At 43.7% G+C, this 18,488-nt stretch overlaps 1 protein-coding gene across 1 annotated transcript in view; it reads right to left on the bottom strand.

Annotated features, from left to right (window-relative positions):
• Window positions 1–12,002: 12,002 nt before the first annotated feature.
• FAF2 (Fas associated factor family member 2) overlaps window positions 12,003–18,488 on the bottom strand; it is a 59,777-nt gene continuing 53,291 nt past the window's right edge. The window contains exon 11 of the mRNA XM_007103170.4: window positions 12,003–14,991. Within this exon, the coding sequence (XP_007103232.1) occupies window positions 14,809–14,991 (183 nt within the window). The 3' untranslated portion in view covers window positions 12,003–14,808. The remainder of the gene's footprint in view (window positions 14,992–18,488) is intronic.

The raw sequence follows: 18,488 nt of genomic DNA, 5'->3' as shown, positions 1-18,488 counted from the left end.
TGTGGGTACATTCCTCTTCGCGGTGGCGTGTGGTATGGCAGGGCTGCCCGCTGACTTGATAGTATGTCAAAGCAACATGGTCGGGAACAGGAGCAGCGGGCCAGGGGCAGGAGACCTGTTGTGCCTGTCTGTGACGCCACTATCTGTGACCTTGGTCAGGGGACTTCTCTTTCAACCTTTGGATCATTGGCAAATTAAGGTTCAGACTCAGTTGAGTGGTTCCCTAAGTGTGTTTCAGAGAAAGTCCTGTGGAACATAATGGCGTTTGTGCAAAAAAGGACTCCTCTGGTAAGATAAGTTTGGGAAATTCCTTGTTGAGAGTAACAGCCTATATCGCAGGGCTTTTCTGAGCCTTGGCTATGCTGATGTGTGTTGTAAATCTCTAGCAGTGGATACATACTCTGGGCAGCATTTCCTACATTGGGCTTCTTTGGCCACATGCCAGGCCAAGTTGCATTCTCTGGAGCACACTGGGGCATGGTGCACTAGACCAGTGGTAGGAGCTGAGTTCCCAGTCTGAGCGAATTGTCAGATGGGGAAGTCTCTAAGCTTTTTTTCAGTATTTCAAAAAACCTGTAGGAAAGGAAAGTCACAGATCGTATCAATGGATGCAAAAAAAATTTTTTGGCCAAAATTCAACATTCATTCATGATAAAACTTGACAAGACCATCTATACAAAAACCTACAGCTAACATCATCCTTAATGATGTGAAAGACTAGGTGCTGGGCTTCCCTGGTGGCGCAGTGGTTGAGAGTCTGCCTGCCGATGCAGGGGATACGAGTTCGTGCCCCAGTCCAGGAAGATCCCACACGCCGCGGAGCGGCTGGGCCCATGAGCCATGGCCGCTGAGCCTGCGCGTCCGGAGCCTGTGCTCTGCAACAGGAGAGGCCACAACAGTGAGAGGCCCACGTACCGCAAAAAAAAACAAACCCTAAAACTAAAAATAGAACTACCACACAACCCAGCAATCCCACCACTGGGCATATACCCTGAGAAAACCATAATTCAAAAAGGAGTCTTGTACCACAACGTTCATTGCAGTTCTTTTTACAATAGCCAGGACATGGAAGCAACCTAAGTATCCATCAACAGATGAATGTATAAAGAAGATGTGGCATATTTATACAATGGAATATTACTCAGCCATAAAAAGAAACGATACAGTGGAATATTACTCAGCCATAAAAAGAAACGAAATTGAGTTATTTGTAGTGAGGTGGATGGACCTATAGTCTGTCATACAGAGTGAAGTAAGTCAGAAAGAGAAAATCAAATACCGTATGCTAACAAACACATATATATGGAATCTAAAAAAAAACAACAAAATGGTTCTGAAGAACCTAGGGGCAGGACAGGAATAAAGACGCAAACGTAGAGAATGGACTTGAGGACACGGGGAGGGGTAAGGGTACGCTGGGACGAAGTGAGAGAGTGGCATGGACTTATACACACTACCAAATGTAAAACAGATAGCTAGTGGGAAGCAGCCGCGTAGCACAGGGAGATCAGCTCAGTGCTTTGTGACCACCTAGAAGCTTGGTGCTTTGTGACCACCTAGAGGGGTGGGATAGGGAGGGTGGGAGGGAGACTCAAGAGGGAGGAGATAATGGGGATATATGTATATGTATAGCTGACTCACTTTGTTCTAAAGCAGAAACTAACACACCATTGTAAAGCAATTATACTCCAATAAAGATGGTAAAAAAAAGAAAAAGTCCATAAAAGAAAAAAACTGAAACTGGAACTTCATCAAAAATTAAAACCTAATTTGCAAGTCACATATCTGACAAAGGACTCATGTCAGATATATAAACAACTCACAAAACTCAGTGAAAATCAATCCAACTAAAACATGGGCAAAAGACATCAAACATACATTTTAGCAAAGAGGATATTTATTGCGTTCAACACCATTAGCCATTAGGGATACACAAGTTAAACCACAATAAGATTATTACACCTATTAAAACAACTAAAATAATAGTGACAATGTCAAATTCTGACAAGGATACGGAGAAATTTGATTTCTCATATGTTTTTGGTGGGAATGTTAAATAGCACAGCTACTCTGGAATATAGTTTGGCCGTTTCTTTTTTATATTTTAAAACCTTGTTTAAAATATTAAGTTTGATGCAGTCTATCATAAATAAGTCAGTAGAGATGCATCTGTGAAGAGCCCTGTGCCGTTGGTTGGTGAGCGCTGTTCCAGCTCCTCCCAGCCAGAGCGCACACCTTCCATGTTGTTCCTGTCCATTGATTGCTTCCGAATCCAGATGACCAAATAGTCATTGATCCCCAACGTAAGCTCAAAATAGGCTGGCTCGGCCATTCCCAGCATCTGCACCCCTCTTAAATCCTGGGTAAACCAGGAGAGGCATAAAAAACCCCAGCAAGTGGCAAATTGCCACTCTTGAAGAGCTGCTGCAGCCCCTGCTCTGCCGCTTTGCCCAGCTTCACCATGGTAACGGCCCAGGATTTTCTTATAAAACTGAACACGCACTTACTATATGACCCACCAACTGCACTCCTGGGTATTTTATCCCAGAAAAATGAAAACGTGTCTACACAAAAAATATACACACAAAAGTTCAACAGCCATTTTTATTCTTAATATCCCCAAACTGGGGACAACCCAAATTGTCCTTCAATGAGTAAATGGATAAACTGTAGTCCATCCAGATGGTGGAATACCACTTAGCAGTGAAAAGGAATGAACGATTTTTAAAAAAAATGTAGGTATGTATTTATTTATTTATTTTTGGCTGGTTGGGTCTTAGTTGGGGCATGTGGGATCTTTTTTTGCGGCACACGGGCTTCTCTCTAGTTCTGGACGTGCCAGCTCAGTTGCCCCGCGGCATGTGGGATCTTAGTTCCCTGACCAGGGGTCGAACCCGCGTCCTCTGCATTGGAAGGCGGATTCTTAACCACTGGACCACCAGGGAGGTCACCTGGAATGAACTATTGACATACATGACAACTTGGAGGATCTCAAGGGAATTATGCTGAGTGAAAAAAGCCAATCACCAAGGTGACATATAATTCCATTTTTACGATACTGTTGAAATGACACCATTAGAGAGATGGAGAATAGATTAGTGATTGCCAGGGGTTGGTTAGGGATGGGGGACTAAGGTGGGATGTGTGTGACTGTTAAGGGGTAGCAGGAGCAAGATATTTGTGGTGATGGAACAGTTCCATATCTTGTTTATGGTGTGGTTACATGAATTTACACAGGTGATGAAATTGACAGAACTACACACACCCACACAAATGGTGTATGTAAAACTGGCAAAATCTGTGGATGGTGCCAACGTCAATTTTCTGGTTTTATACAAGATGTTATTGTTGAGGGAAACTAAATGTACATAAGACCTTTTTGTAATGTTTTTGGAACTTCCTGTAAATCTATATTTATTTCAAAATAAAAAGTAAAGAAAGGGAAATTGGGTAAAGATTCGACATTATGAATCAGAGTAAAATCATATCATCTTTGGGCTGCGATTCTGCTCCGTAAGGTGTGGCAGTGGCGGGGGGTAAGAGGTTATTGTGGTTACCTCCTTCCTGTCAAAAGCTCTGGCTGCCACCAACTACAAAAATGCCTGGCCCATGGTGGCCATTTTTTTGAATGAATGAATTGCCAGTAAAGTGTGTCTTTATCTTAATAACAGTTGGTGTCATTGGCAACATCTTTCCAAGGGTCACACACTACAAGTTGTCCTTGGAGGGAGGAGGGTGGAGCTCCAGGACTGGATGCTTTCTCACTTTTGGGCTCAGTGTCCTTTGAACTCAGCTTGTATGCTGACAGGTAGAACATTCAGAGTTCTTCTCTGGGCACAGAGGGTGTAACAGTCTAAACATTCCATAAAGGCAGTTTAGTTGCCACTGGGTCCTCAAGGCCTGGTAGGGTGCTTGGTTTGTCATTCAACAAACCTGGCTGAGTGCTTCTGCCCAAAGCCAGGCACTGTTCTAGGCCTTGGGGAAACTCCAGTGAATGAAACAAAGTTCCTGCCTCCCGGAAACTGGCATTCCAGAAGGAGAGACAGACCATATACAAAAAAACAATAGTTTCAAATATAACAAGGGCCATGGAGGAGAATACAAGGAGGGGCACCCTGACATAGCGGTGGTCTTTCAGAGGAGGCAACATTGAGATTAGTGAGACCTGAGTGATGAGAAGGAGCTAGTCAGGAGAAGAGCATTCTAGAGGGAGGGGACAGAATGTGCAAAGGCCCAGGGGCAAGAATGAGTTTGGGCAGGAGCACAGGGTGAAGGTGGAGAGGAGGCAGGGGCCAGGTCCCATAGTGTTTGCTCCTCAACACCGAGTTGAGGTATTTATTATCTTCGGTTTCCATTTGGGGGCACTGAGGCTCAGAGACGCCTGGTTTCTAGGCCCAGTTAGAAAATGCGAGAATCAAGATAGCCTTGTAGTCTCCACTTCTAAATTCTCCAAGTCAGAGAATCTACCTCTGAAAAGCCCGCACGGAGGCCTCCCTTTGGTCTCTTCTCCCCCTTCTTTCAGGCTCCAGGCAAGCCCTCCCCGACTGCCACCTACAACTTCCTGGATGCAACAGGAAGTGGAAGATTTCTGTCCCTTGGAGGGGTCCTTCGGGGGCTGGCAGCCACAGAAGGAGTTTTGTTTATTTTTCTTTTCCATCGTGCCCTGTTTTCACCCCCTTGTTTTGCGTGCTGTTCTCTCTGCTTGGAAGACCACTCGCATTTCGTGAGCACACACCACACCAAGTTTTTCTCTCACGGGATCCTTCTTCTGTTTTCTGGACTGTAAAGCTGTTCCTACCTTCCTCATAGCTCCCACTGGGGAAACTGAGGACTGAGGCTCAGAGAGGGAGATGCCGTGTGGCCCCTGCTCCCTTGGCCCATGAATCACACTAAGTTGCCTCAAATGCTTTGAATTCTCTCCTTCTGGTAAGCATGCTCCCTTCCCAAAGCCCAGCTTGAATGTCCCCTCCTCAAGCGAGCTTCCTCAGACCCCTCCTCCCTCAAGCCAGAGCAGGCCACACTTTACTCTGGTTTCCACTGCACACCACGCAGATGGCTCACCTGTTATGAATCCTTCTTGTTGCCCATGACTCTGCTTCACCAGACAAAGGACCATCACGTTCACCACATTCCCAGACCCTAACAAAAGGGCAAGGACACAGTAGGCATCTGTGAGTGTTTTCTAAATAGATGACTGAATAAGTGAATAAATGAGTGAGCTGCTGGGAGGAAAAATATGTGGGAAGTTGACCCCAGTCCCAGGGCCGAGATGATCTTACACAGGCCCTGCCCTCTCTTTGCACTGTCCCAGCGTAGTGAAATTAACTGTTCTCTCTCTCATTATTAATTATTTTTGGTATGATGATGTCCACTCCCTGGCCTCCACTGACAAGCTGGGACACACCCATCATGGTCCACTGTTAATCTGACCACAGATGAAGTGCAGGCTGGGAAAGCCCTCCAAACAGCTGAGGCTCACGGCCAGCTGGTCAGTACTCAAGGCCATGGTAGGTCGCCCGAGGGGCTGGTGCCAGGGCCCAGGTCGGCCAGAAATTAGCCACATCTGCTGAGTATGAATGGATTTATTTTAGCAAATACATAAACATTTTAGGTGGTTTTAACCAAAGCATATCCAGGAAAAAAAAAAAGCTGAAGCAAATATGCCAAAATATCAATGTTAATTATTTTGAGTGGTGGGAATGTTAATGATAGTTATTTTCTTTACATTTTTCTGCACCATTTTAAAAGGCTCTGCCTCTGTTGTATGGGGTGCAACTAAACACAGAAACCTCAATCTGCTTGCCAGTTATGCTCCAAAGGTGGGAGTCCTTGACATCTGAAATGTGCCCTCTACCTGCGACAATCCCTTTCCCACAACTGCACTCCACCCACCCTTTCTGAAACCTGGACCCCACCCTTTCTGAGGTCTGGCTTTCCATTCTGGGACCTACCCCATAGTCTTTCAACACATCCGTTTTTTCCTTAAATTAGCTAGAATGGGTTTCCTGTTTGTTTGCTAACTAAAGACCTCTTTAGAGATAGATGCCCAAAGGCAAGAGCTGTGTGAGAACATCCAGGTGTGTGCAGCTCTGTGTGTCAAAACTGGTATGCCAGGCCAGTTATGATTTACATCTACTCTATCCTGCCAGTACCTGGGTGATAATGAAGCCAGGGTTAAACAAGAGTCTTGTCAATGTGATTGATTCTGGAAGACCAGAATCATGTGATCTAGGCACTTGCCTTCCCGGCAATCAGAGGAGTTTGAAAAATTGACAGCACATCCTTTAAACCATTTCTATTGAACATGAGTTTTCTTGGCCTGGCTTTAGGCAGGAAAATGCCTGGTGTGTCTAGGGAACAATCAAGAGATCTGTGTGTGTGTTACTTAGTGTGACCATGTGGAGGAACAGAGAAAAATGAAGTTATGAAGTTCCATCAGGGCCCTAGGATTGAGGCCCCAACTTCTAGGCTGGGGAACTGAGAGGCTCTGAATGCTCCCAGGTGACCTCTGTTTTCAGAAAGAAATCGGCAGCAGTGAGGGAGGTAGACTTGTGACTTTTTGTGCATATTCCCACCGTGTATTCTGGTCTCAGTCTCGCCTGGGCCCTCAGTTTGCTGAGACAGACTTCTGAGTCTTCCTGCACTCTGTCCTGCTCTCTAAAACAGCCATTTTAAATCTCCCCAGTCTTCTTAGACCTCTGGCCCATCACTTCCCCCCAACCTGACAGAGAGAACAGACACAATCACGTGGGGACACCCTCAACTTCTGCCTTCAAACCTACGTTCTAGAAGTCAGAATGCACTGATTTCTGCTCCCATCCTTCCTCCTAAAGCCAATGCCTCCCACCACTCCAGTGGCATCTTTCTCTATTATCCCTTCTCTGTGTATCTTCAACCTCTTTCTCTAAAATCTCATTGCTTTTAGCATCTAAACATAATGAAGTCTCTCCTACCTTAAAACAATAACTCTTCCTCAGTCCTGGCTCCTATTTCCCCCCATACCTTTCACTGACAAATTTTGTGAGAGCTGCCTATACTCGATCTTTCCACTTCACCTCTCATGCATTACTTCTGCCTCTGACACTGTACTCCTCCACTGAAATAGCACCAGCCAAGGTCACCAGCGACTACTTTTGTTTCTAAATTTAGTTGTCGGAAACCATCCTCAATTTCTCCCTCTCCTTGACCCTCCATATCTAATCAGCCTCCGAGTCTTGGCCACTGTTTCTCCTAAACAGTGCTCAGTCCATCATTAGGCTCTCTCCATCCCCAGGCCGCCCCTGATCCGTGGATGTCACTTCTTTGTCTTGCCCCCTCCCATCCAGTCTCCCCACGGTGAGAGAATCAGCTTTCTAAAACCCCAATCCCTTGTTTAAAGCCCCTCAATGGCCTTCAGGGTAAAGTGTGAATTCTTTAATCTCGTTTACATATTCTGACCCCCAACCTGTGGGAATGGAAACAAGGCGACGCTTACTCTGTGTCAAATATCAGCTGGGCGACTTCTACATTCTGAAAGGTCTTGTAAGAAAGAGGCCAATGAAAACGGTAATTAAGAGGTCACCGGTGGGACTTCCCTGGTGGCGCAGTGGTTAAGAATCTGCCTGCCAATGCAGGGGACACGGGTTGGAGCCCTGGTCCGGGAAGATCCCACATGCCGCAGAGCAACTAAGCCAGTGCACCACAACTACTGAGCTTGTGCTCTAGAGCCCGCGTGCCACAACTACTGAAGCCTGTGCTCCACAACAAGAGAAGCCACCGCAATGAGAAGCCCACGCACTGCAATGAAATGTAGCCCCCGCTCATGTAACTAGAGAAAGCCCATGCGCAGCAAAGAGGACCCAACCAGCCAAAAATAAATAAATAAATAAAACAAATTTTAAAAATACATTATTAAAAAAAAAAAAGAGGTCACAGGTGACCATAAGAGGCAGTCAGTGGAGATGAAAGTATAATTAACAGAAGGTTAAGAAAGAAGTAGAGGCTGGTTGTGCAAACTATCTTGGCAGGGAAGGAGACAGGGTGGTGACTTGTGGGTAAAGCAACATTAAGATTTTGTAAGGGAGGAGATGCTAAACAGTTTTTGGTGGAAGATAAAGAGATCCAAGCAATTGGAAAGGGGATAGTTTTTGGTAAAGATCTGGCGATCATGACACAGATGGGAGACTGAGCACACACTGCTGATAGGAGTATAACTTTTCTGCACTACAATTTGGAGATAACACAAACATTTTAAAAAGTAAAAATTTCCATTCCTTTTTGACTCAGTAATTTCACTACTAAAAATTTTTTTTCCTGAGAAAATAAACATGGATGTGCATATTTAGCTACAGGGATGTTTATCAATCTATTAGATAATCTATTAGCTAAAAGCAAACAAAAAGCTTAACAACCTAAATGTCATAATAGGCTTTTGATCAATTTATGGTACAGCTATTCAGTGAAATGCTGCATAGCCATTAAAAAAGATATAGAAGAGTGTGTGAAATAGAGATAATACAGTATTTACAATATTATCCCATTTCTGTATTAAAAATGTTTTTATATGCAATGAAAAGTCTGGGAAGATATACATCACAATATTAACAGCGGACGTCTCTGGACAGTGTGGTATAATAAATTTTTTTGTTTCTTTGAACTTCCTAAAATTTCATCATGAAAACAACTTATAAAATCACACACACATACAAAGGGAGTCCATTTATACAAAGTTTAAGAACAGGCGAAACTTCTATGGTGAAAGAAGCCGGAATAGTTGGTTATGTCTGAGAAGCTATTGATTGGGAAGGTGCACAAGGGAACTTTCTGGGGTAATGTGGTGTTTGCATCTTGGTTTTGGTGCACACTTAGGTAAAATTTTATCAAGCTGTGGATTTAAGAGCTGGACATTTTACGGGGTGTAAATTATATCTTTTAAAAGAAAATACACCCACAAGACAGAAGAGAAACAGGAAGCAGGTGGCAGCACAGAACAATTTTGAGGTGAAAAAGGAAGATGAGGAAGTTCTGTGACAAGACCTCAGTTTTCTCAGGAAGTAAGATGTTGCAGTGGGTTTAGAGTGAGGAGGATGCAGGTGGGCTTGGATTTGAGAAAGGGGGACACAGTGAAGCAGTGCCTATGGCGTAGAAATGCATAGGGTTTCCTCGAGCTGGATCAAAGGAGTGGGCACCAACCCCCAGGGCTCTTCAACTCACTGTGATACATGCTAGGATTCTGCAGCTGAAGGAGCAAAAGAGGAAAGAAATCAAACGGTTGAGTTTACTTTGGGAATTGTGACAGTCAGTACTGGCTTGTAGTGGAGAGAGGTGTGAAGCCAAGATGACGCCAGTAGGGAGACTGAAATGAGGGTGAAGGGACAGGAGGGCTTTGAGGGCAGAGGAGGGACAGTGGAGTTGGAGTGATAACAGCTGCGGTGAGAGGCATTGGTTCTAAAGTCCTGAGGGTGAAGTAGTTCTGAGTGAAGGCCACACTCAAAGCAGGGGACTGCTCGCACAGGAGGGAGGGAAGCGACCACTCATCTAAGTGTCCATCTACCCAATGCCAGGCACTCACAGATACCAGCTCATTTAAATGGCACCTGGAGGGGATTCCCTGGTGGTCCAGTGGTTAGGACTTGGCACTTTCTCTGCTGGGGGCCGGGGCACTAAGATCCTGAAAGCCACTCGGTGCGGCCAAAACACATAAAAATCCCCCTAAAACCCCCAAAATGGCACCTGGACTTTTGCAAGGATGTACTGCCATGAGGTTTATATAGGAGGAAACTTGCCCTAGATCAATCCGTAAGCAGCAGTTTCAGATCCAGATTTGACTCCAAAGCCACATCCCACCATACTCAGCTGCCACACAAGGCAAATCAGGAGCAGAACTGGAATTTTAGGGAATCCGAATATGTAGACGTGAGTCATTGAGGTTGCTGGTGGAAACTATCAGCTGCCAACATCTGGAGAATGGCCAGTAGCAACCAGAACAGGATAAAGTAGTCCAAGCAGATGGCATGTGCTTTGGGAGTTTGCCCTGGAGGACAGTGCATCCAAGTGGCAGAAGAGGCAAGAGGAAGGGACTCTGGTGGCTCGGGGCTTGTGGTTCCATCAAGGTAAAAGCACACATGGAGTTCCAACTGCAATGATGGGAATGTGTCAAGAAAAAAGTGTCAGGCACTATTTGCCCATAAGCAAAGCCTCAACCCCTCCCCTTTTTCTCTCCTTCCTTGATCCATATGGGGTGAATTGCTAGCAGTGGGCAAACTACAAACTGGAAAACAGTAATAGGAGCTTTTACCCAACACTTACGTGCCAGGCAATCTGCAGCAGCAATTCACTGAATCTTCATGGAAATGGTACAGTTAGGCCTATTTTACTGATGATGAAACTGAAGCCTAGAGAGTTGAGGTTAGTTGGCCAAAATCACAGCCCCAGTCAGGATTTGAGACCAGGTGTATCTGGCATCAGAGTCTGCATCTTCCTTGACTCTATTAATCAATGGCAAAATTTTTATATGTAAGCTTCACAATTGCGAAGTATTCATTTTTAGTGGATTCTGACCTAAGGTGAATAAACTCTTCTTGAAAACTTACTAGACGAAGAAGACAATCTAGTTTACACTTAAGATGTGCATTCAAAAAAATTATATACACACACACACACACACGCATACCCACCTACACACCTTCGGATAAGCAACAGGGCAGACTCTGAAGGTGACAAGAATCCATACTCACAGAAATGAGTTCTTTGCCCAGGACAGTGGGAAAGAGAAAGGCAAAGAATTGAGGCTTAAATTTCCTCTCAGAAATGAAACTATGAGCAAAAATACCTAGGAGTGGGCTTCCCTGGTGTCGCAGTGGTTGAGAGTCCGCCTGCCGATGCAGGGGACACGGGTCCGTGCCCCGGTCTGAGAAGATCCCACATGCCGCGGAGCAGCTAGGCCCATGAGCCATGGCCGCGGAGCCTGTGCTCCGCAATGGGAGAGGCCACAACAGTGAGAGGCCCGTGTACCGCAAAAACAAAACAAACAAACAAAAAAATACCTAGGAGCATAGTTTCAATAGTCCAGAATCTGTTAGATCCAAAGTGACTCTTCTCTAGCGGAGCCTGTGCCCCGCAATGGGAGAGGCCACAACAGTGAGAGGCCCGTGTACCGCAAAAACAAAACAAACAAACAAAAAAATACCTAGGAGCATAGTTTCAATAGTCCAGAATCTGTTAGATCCAAAGTGACTCTTCTCTAGCCACTCATTTGCAAGGACATGGGTCTGTTCTGGCAGGAGAAACGACATGCCTTAAGAAACTGATAGTTATTAATGCCAGAAAATATACCTTCAAAATACACTTCCTTAGAGAAAGGGGAACAAATACTTAATGACACCTGTGTCAGGTGCTTCATATACATTTTTTTAAGGTTTTTCATTTATTTGATTTAATCTTTTAATCTACAAGCCTATCCTGAGGCAGATGGTGTTAACTTTTCAGTTGGGGAAACTAAAGCTCACGGAAGCTAAAAAACTTGTCTGAGGTCATAAGGCTGACAAATGACAAGAGCCCCAATTTGAACCCAGATCTGCCAGCTCCTTCTACTAAAGCACACTGCCTGAGCTGCCATTTTCCACAGGAACACATTGTAGGTCTATTTTAACCCCTTGCTTCTTGGCAATGTTCCCTCTCCTGGTGTTTTCCAACCTTGCCTTCAGACAGAGAAACATCTACCAGATCTCCCCTAGACAGAAAGACCCACAACTTGTTAGGAAATTTTTGTTATAAAACATTTAATGTTAACCTACAATACAATGTAAACTTTTATGAAAAAAATTTAAAGTACACTAGATTTCTTCAGTAAATTATCACCACATAACTATTCAGGTGCAGTACAAGTTGGGGCACTGCATCCTTTGTGGATGGATTTCCTGTTGCTGCATCCCTCACAAGTCCTAAAAAAAAACCAGTTGTAAAGTGGAGCTCCTTGTTCAAGCACCAGATAATACACTCCTGATTTTGCATTCTGGGGGTTATCACTCCTTCCCACAGTCATTTTCTGTAACTTTTTCCTCGGCCTTGGCACCATTAGCAATTTTCATGACTGCTCAGTTGAAGATTCTAGGTTCTTTTTAGCTTATTATTATTTTTTAAAGAAATATTCTCCATTGGCCATCTCTTATCCAAACATCAGTGAAAACAAGCAAGGAGAAAGAAGTATTTGCTGCAGGAAATTCTGCAGAAGTGAAAGAAAAGACTGAGGCTGCAGAAATTCGACTGACTTCAATTAGGTATCTTTGCTTGGTCATTTCCTATGGAAATTCAGCTGAACCTACTTTAGTCTTGGGAGTACAGAACAAAACTGGAAACAAGTGTTTTTTGTTTAGTTGATGACTTGCCATTTGGAAACAACAGCTGAAATAATCAGGTGATTTGGAAAGAAGAACAAATGCTTGCAGATCACCGGCTTCTCAGTATTTTCTCACTTGCAGGTCCCATCAAGTTCCCCAGAGGTCCTTGGGAGTAACATACAGATTGTACGGGCGTTGACAAAATGTGCATCTTTCATGGAGGAAAGAAGATGGCACCTAGGCAGCAGGTCTAGGTCAGCATGAAGACAGGAACCGGGACTGAGTAAAGCAGGGTTGTTTCAACACTAGGAAGAAGTATGTGTTTCAGGTGGAGCCTCCTGAAAACTAAAGTAAATGGACAGGCCATCCCAAGAGTTGTACCAACACGAATAGACTTTAATAGTCTGGCATCTGACCTCCTTCACTGGACAAGTTATCAAAATGCAAGAGGCGTAAAGTGCACATCATGGAATAAGATGCAGACTGAATTATTAAGAAAAAAATTTACAACTTCCCAAAGAGGTGTGGAAAAGATACTTGGTACACCCAGCCTGGTGAAGGTCCTTAATACCCTCCTACGCAGGGAAACAGCTCTGCATTCCAGACAGGGAGGGTGGCTCCGAGTTCAGTGGAAAAATTCATCTTTGCATGGTTGTCAGCAGGAAGCCGACTTCACGTAAGGTAGAGCGGAGAACACGGTTTATCCTTAGTCACTCCAGATACATTTTATGACAACAGTCGGAAAGCGATTTCCCACTCATCTGGACTTGGGACAGCAGGAAACAAAGTGAAAGAAAAACAGGCAGCCAGGAGCAAAATTAAAGTTTCCTGGAGATGGTGCTGTAGACACCTGTGCCAAGGTCACTGGGAAATTCTCAGGCTCCCCAGGTGATTCCCATGGGACTCCTCACCCTGCCCCCTGGTGTTTACCCCAACCACTAAGGGTGGCAGAGAAGAGCAGTCACATCACTGTCACCTAAAAGAATGGTCCTTAGGTTTAGCTAAGCAAGAGAAAGCCTTCGGAGGCTGCAAATCTAGCAAGTTATGCTTTATGTTGACATGAACCCCTGGCCTCACAGCACGCTAGGGAACTGCAATAACTTCAGTAGGTTGCAGTGTTACAAGTTCTGCAAGTCTAGCTACAGAACACTTTGGAATACTTGTCAGCTCATGCTGACATCTGAGAATACATGGCCTGACCCCAGTACCCATGACCATAAACTCGATCACAGATGAGACATCAGAGGGAAAAACCCCTACTGCTTCAACACAGCAATAGAGGGAGAGGATAAAACTGCCCCCAGCAGGTGGCTACATCAAAAACTGAAATGTGCCTTCCGACACTTTACACAGGCCGAGTTCTGTCTTGGCTCCCTTCAAGGCCTCCGGTTCTTTCAACCCTTAAAACACCACCACCACGACCACATTCCCAGTGAGACAGGCGGGGTACTCTCACATGGTTCTGCTGGTTCCACCACAGACCCTGCTAGTCCTCTGGAAAGGCACCAAGCTTGGCAATTCAGAAAAGCTCAGGGCTGGGCAGGAATAGCATGCACATGTCAGAACACATATCCTTTGTTCAGATCCCATAATGACCACCTGGTCCAGATTCCAAGGAAAAGCTGCAGTTGTACGTATAGGTTAGTCTACACGGAGTTCATACTATGTATATGGGTGTATCTGTACATACACAGCCTTTGTAGGGCTACAAACCCAGATTTCCTCCCATTGTACCAAGTGGGGTGCAAAGGTGGCAAGAAAGGACAGCAAGAGTAGGACCAAAAAGAACCTCTCTGGGAACGTGAGAGGGACAATGGCAGAAATAAGCACAAACCAGCCTGGGACACCTTTATTACACTCTTGTGGGCTAAGGAGCCCAGGGCAAGAACTCATGGGTTTAAGAAATGGCTCTTTATCAAATGATGTTAAGGAAAAAAAAAATACACCTATGTCAGCCTCATTCCTTTGGTCATTACAAAGCAACAACAACAAAAATTTAAAGTTATTCATAAATTGTGGGAAGTTCAAGGAACATTTCTGCTCTGTGCCTTCCCTTCCCTCTCTTCTTCAGAGGTGGAAGAAGCAAGTCCTCAGGAGATGCTGCAGTAGCTGGTTGTTGGAGATTTTTTCACTTTTATTTTCCATAAAAGCAAGAATGAATGAGATCTAGTGGGAATGTCCCCTTCCCCAGTTGGGACAATGGCTGGGTTGGAGGTGAAGAGTCTCCTTTCATTGGAAGGTGTGTGCTGCAGAGGCAGTAGGGAAGGGTGGGTTTGCCAGCAGGAACGTTCACTGCTAACCTCGAGTGCACACACAGGTGGTGACTTTTGCAGGCAGCATGGTTTCTGATCCTTCCTTAGGATGCAGCAGTCTTTTAAAAAAAATATTGTATTATAATAATAATAATATGAATTTCTCTCTCTTATTTTTTTTTTTTTTTTTTTCCATTTCTTTTAGGGATTGGGGTGGAAAAGGAGAGGAAGAAAAAGTGTCATTCGTCTGTTAGGTCCTGAACAAAGAGAACTTCTGTGTGGCTGAGTCCGGCCTCCTGCAGCGTGGGGGGGTTGGGCCACTCCTCTGAAGGGGTGCAGGGCAGCACCCTCCGGGGAAAATTGGCTTCAATCTGAAACTTTTCAGGGCTTTCTTTCAAGGAGAATAAGAAGTCATGGATTACCTGCAGAAAAAGAAGGTAATTTTCTATTACCTATAGAAAAAGAAGGGCAGTGAGAAAAAGACAAAGACAGACACACACACAACCATGAAATCAAATATACCCCAGCTCTCCCCAGGGTAACTTGGAGATATGAAGTAATCACATTAGATTGAAATTCCATTTCAAAGTTGATCCATTTCACAGAGCAAACATGTCCAGCAGCTCTTTTAAGAGATTTATTACACAGCCCAATGCTAGTCCTACTCTGAATTGACCCATCTGTTTCTTTTTTGAAAACCTGTCTGATATAAAGTTAAACATTTTTAACTTACAAATAATCAAGAGTTACAGAAAAGTTGGAAGCATAGGTACAGAATTTTTTCTTTGAACCAGTTGAAAGCGAGCTACCAACTGTATATCCCATCACCCCAGAATACTTGTGTATATCTTACAAACAGGGCAATCACCTTCATAATACAACCCTCAAAATCAGGAAACTTAACTGATACATTATTACTGTAATATAATAATGTACATTAAATTTTTATTCAGGTCCCATTCAAGTTTTGGCAGTTGCCTTTTATAGCAAAAGGATCCAGTTTTAATTGTATGTTGCATTTAGTAGTTGTTACATCTCCTAAGTCTGCTCCTTTAGCCTGGAACAAATCCTCAGGATTTCCTTGACTTTCATGACCTTGACGCTCCTAAAGATTACTGGTCAGTTACTTTGTCTCTCAATTCCTTTATCTGATGTTTACTCATGATTAGATTCCAGTTATGCATCTCTGCCAGGAGTATTACAGAAATGATGCTGTGCTCTACTCAATGCATCCTATTCAGGTGGAGTACAATTTCATTTTGCTCCATTACCTATGATGTCCACTGTGACCACTTGATTAAGATGATGCCTGCCAGGCCTCTCCGCTCTAAGTTAGTCTTTTCTCCTTTGTTATTAATGAGTATTTTGTGGGGAGGTACTCTGAAACTACGGAGACATTCGGCTCCTCGAACTTTCTTCAATTTATTTATTTATATTAATATAGAGCCATGCTTTCCTATTTTATTCAATAGGTTCTAATGTTCAAAATGTTTCATATGGAGTGCGAGGAGCTCAATCAAGCTGGCCTCTGTGTCTTTCTGACATGTCTCCATCGTTCTTTGAATAATTCCTTGCTTTGTGGCACAAGGTGTTCCAGGCTAATCTTGTATTTTCCCTGTCCCAGTCCTGGAATCAGCCATTTCTCCAAGGAACCGTGATTCTTCTTAATGGACAATGCTATTTAAAAACCACGATCTAGGGAATTCCCTGGACGTCCAATGTTTAGGATTCCACGCTTCCACTGCAGGGAGCATGGGTTTGATCCCTGGTCGGGGAACTAAGACCTTGTATGCTGTGTGGTGCAGCCAAAAACGAAAAAACAGAAAATAAATAAATAACAACCATGGTCTAGGTGCTAGGTATGTTCATGGCTATTGGGGTGCTGATGTTCCCAAGCACTCTCTGTGGAGAAAGCCAGACAATGTGTACACACATATATGCATCTATATCTTGTATTTCCCCTGTATACTGAGAGCCATGAGTTGATTCCCCTCTCCTCATGTACACCCTCCTTACCTGGTTCTGGATTTAACACCCACCCCATCCCCAGGCCACTTGAGCTCTGACTTCTCTGCACTGGGTGCCCCCACATATGCACACCTCCTTCACTTGATCGCGATCTGACACCCTCCACGTAGACCTCTCTTCTGTGAGAAAGCCCTCTTCACCCTGGTCTGGCTCTGGCAAGGTACAGGTAAATTCTTATTTTTCCCTGTCTCTTAACTCCACACATGAAGAACAGGCACCCTGGATCTGATCTACGGTCCTCTCTATCTCAAATTCTGTTTTTAACAAGACTCTAAGGGATGTGCGGTGAAGGGCACTGTTAACCTCTTTCAGGTCCATCCCAAAGATCAGGAGCACCCCATTCAACTTACCCTTACTTTTTTGAGGGAATCTATTTCTATTTCCTTTTTGTTCCACCTCTCATAAGTTTATTCCCCTCTGCCTGAAGAGGCTATTGCTACAAATCCGTTTAAGGAGTCAATTCATTTTCCTCTCACCTAATCCATTCATGATTTTACAAAATTCTCATATTTTGGTCCATCAACCTTAACCACTTTCAGTTCCTTTCTCTGTCTTTGCAATTTCCATTAACATTCATTCTCCTTTTCTTTTCTTGAGATGCATCAGTTAGACTTGCACCAAGTATTCTTGGTATGAACCCAACAAGGGTTTTACAAAAGGGCAAAATATCTTGCTTCCTTTTCAGTCACTGCTTGACAATACTCAACACTGATACAACACTGGCATTTTCTGTTTATCACTGGCAATGCGCCAATACCATCAGGAAACAGATGAAATCACCTCTACAGGTCCCTTTTGGTTCATAATGGATAGAAAAATGATTTCTGGGCTGAGTATAATTTGGTTTCTCTCTTACATGCATTCATTTAGGAGAAAGTCAGCTGCCACTTTTCTGCTCACTCTTGAAGGCTAGAGGTTTTTCTACAGTTTATCCTTTTTTATCCTAGCTTTTAACCCCTGTCAAGAGCTGAGCATCATGCACAAACTGAGCATTTTGCTGAACATTCACTCATTGAGAGTATTTATAAAGGGTAGAGCTCACGGGAAGATCACACAAAGTCTGCAAGAGCACTAAAAAACTGTAACTCATTATTCAGTTACATGTTATTAACTCTATGAATGTTAAATGAAAGGCCAGCACTGCCAATACACCTCTCCTCTTACACTTCTTTCTTTCCCATCTGATCCTTGTCCCCATTTACGAATTATTTCTCTCCATCTGAAGTTTTTTTCTTCTTTAAAAAATAACTTTTAGTGTAAACGTATTTAAAAAGCCTACAAGGATTAAATATTTAACAAATGGGTTGGTTCCCATTTGGCTAAAAGTCTATTCTATTCCACAATTCTAATAGATTTTCCTCCAAAACTCTCAAGAGAGGAAATTTTGGTTAGGGTTTTCATATACAAAATGATAATGAGAGTTTGGAGAGTAAAAGCTCCATAAGCGCTTGGGCATACTACAGAGAAACTGTCAGTGAACATGGCTGCAAGCTAATACCCACACAGAAAACAGTAGTTAGGAAACACATCACGGAAAGGGAATGAACATTTAGAAACCATCTATTACATGCTAGGTCCTGTGTGAGGCTCATTCATGTTATTCCCAACTAAAAAATCCCAAGTTAGAGATGTGAGCACCTTCCCCCATATAAATCAATGTATAAATGAGAGATAAACAAATAAAACGAGGAAGCTATTGCTTCTCTCTCACCAGGATGCCTCACAACGTTTTACTCTGAATTAGCTCTTTGAATCGTCTTACATTCCTTACTGGTCAGTAAGCTCCATGAATTCCAGAACCATGCTTTACTCACCTGCATAACCCCTAGGGTGCCTAGCACAGTGCCTGATATACCTTAAGTTTAATGTTATCAGAGGACAGGTTATATTT

Source organism: Physeter macrocephalus, chromosome 2 (genome assembly GCF_002837175.3).
Source record: "Physeter macrocephalus isolate SW-GA chromosome 2, ASM283717v5, whole genome shotgun sequence".
In the NCBI taxonomy this organism is placed as follows: domain Eukaryota; kingdom Metazoa; phylum Chordata; class Mammalia; order Artiodactyla; family Physeteridae; genus Physeter; species Physeter macrocephalus.
Note: the sequence above shows the minus strand (reverse complement) of the source record. Positions and strands in the feature narration are given on the sequence as shown.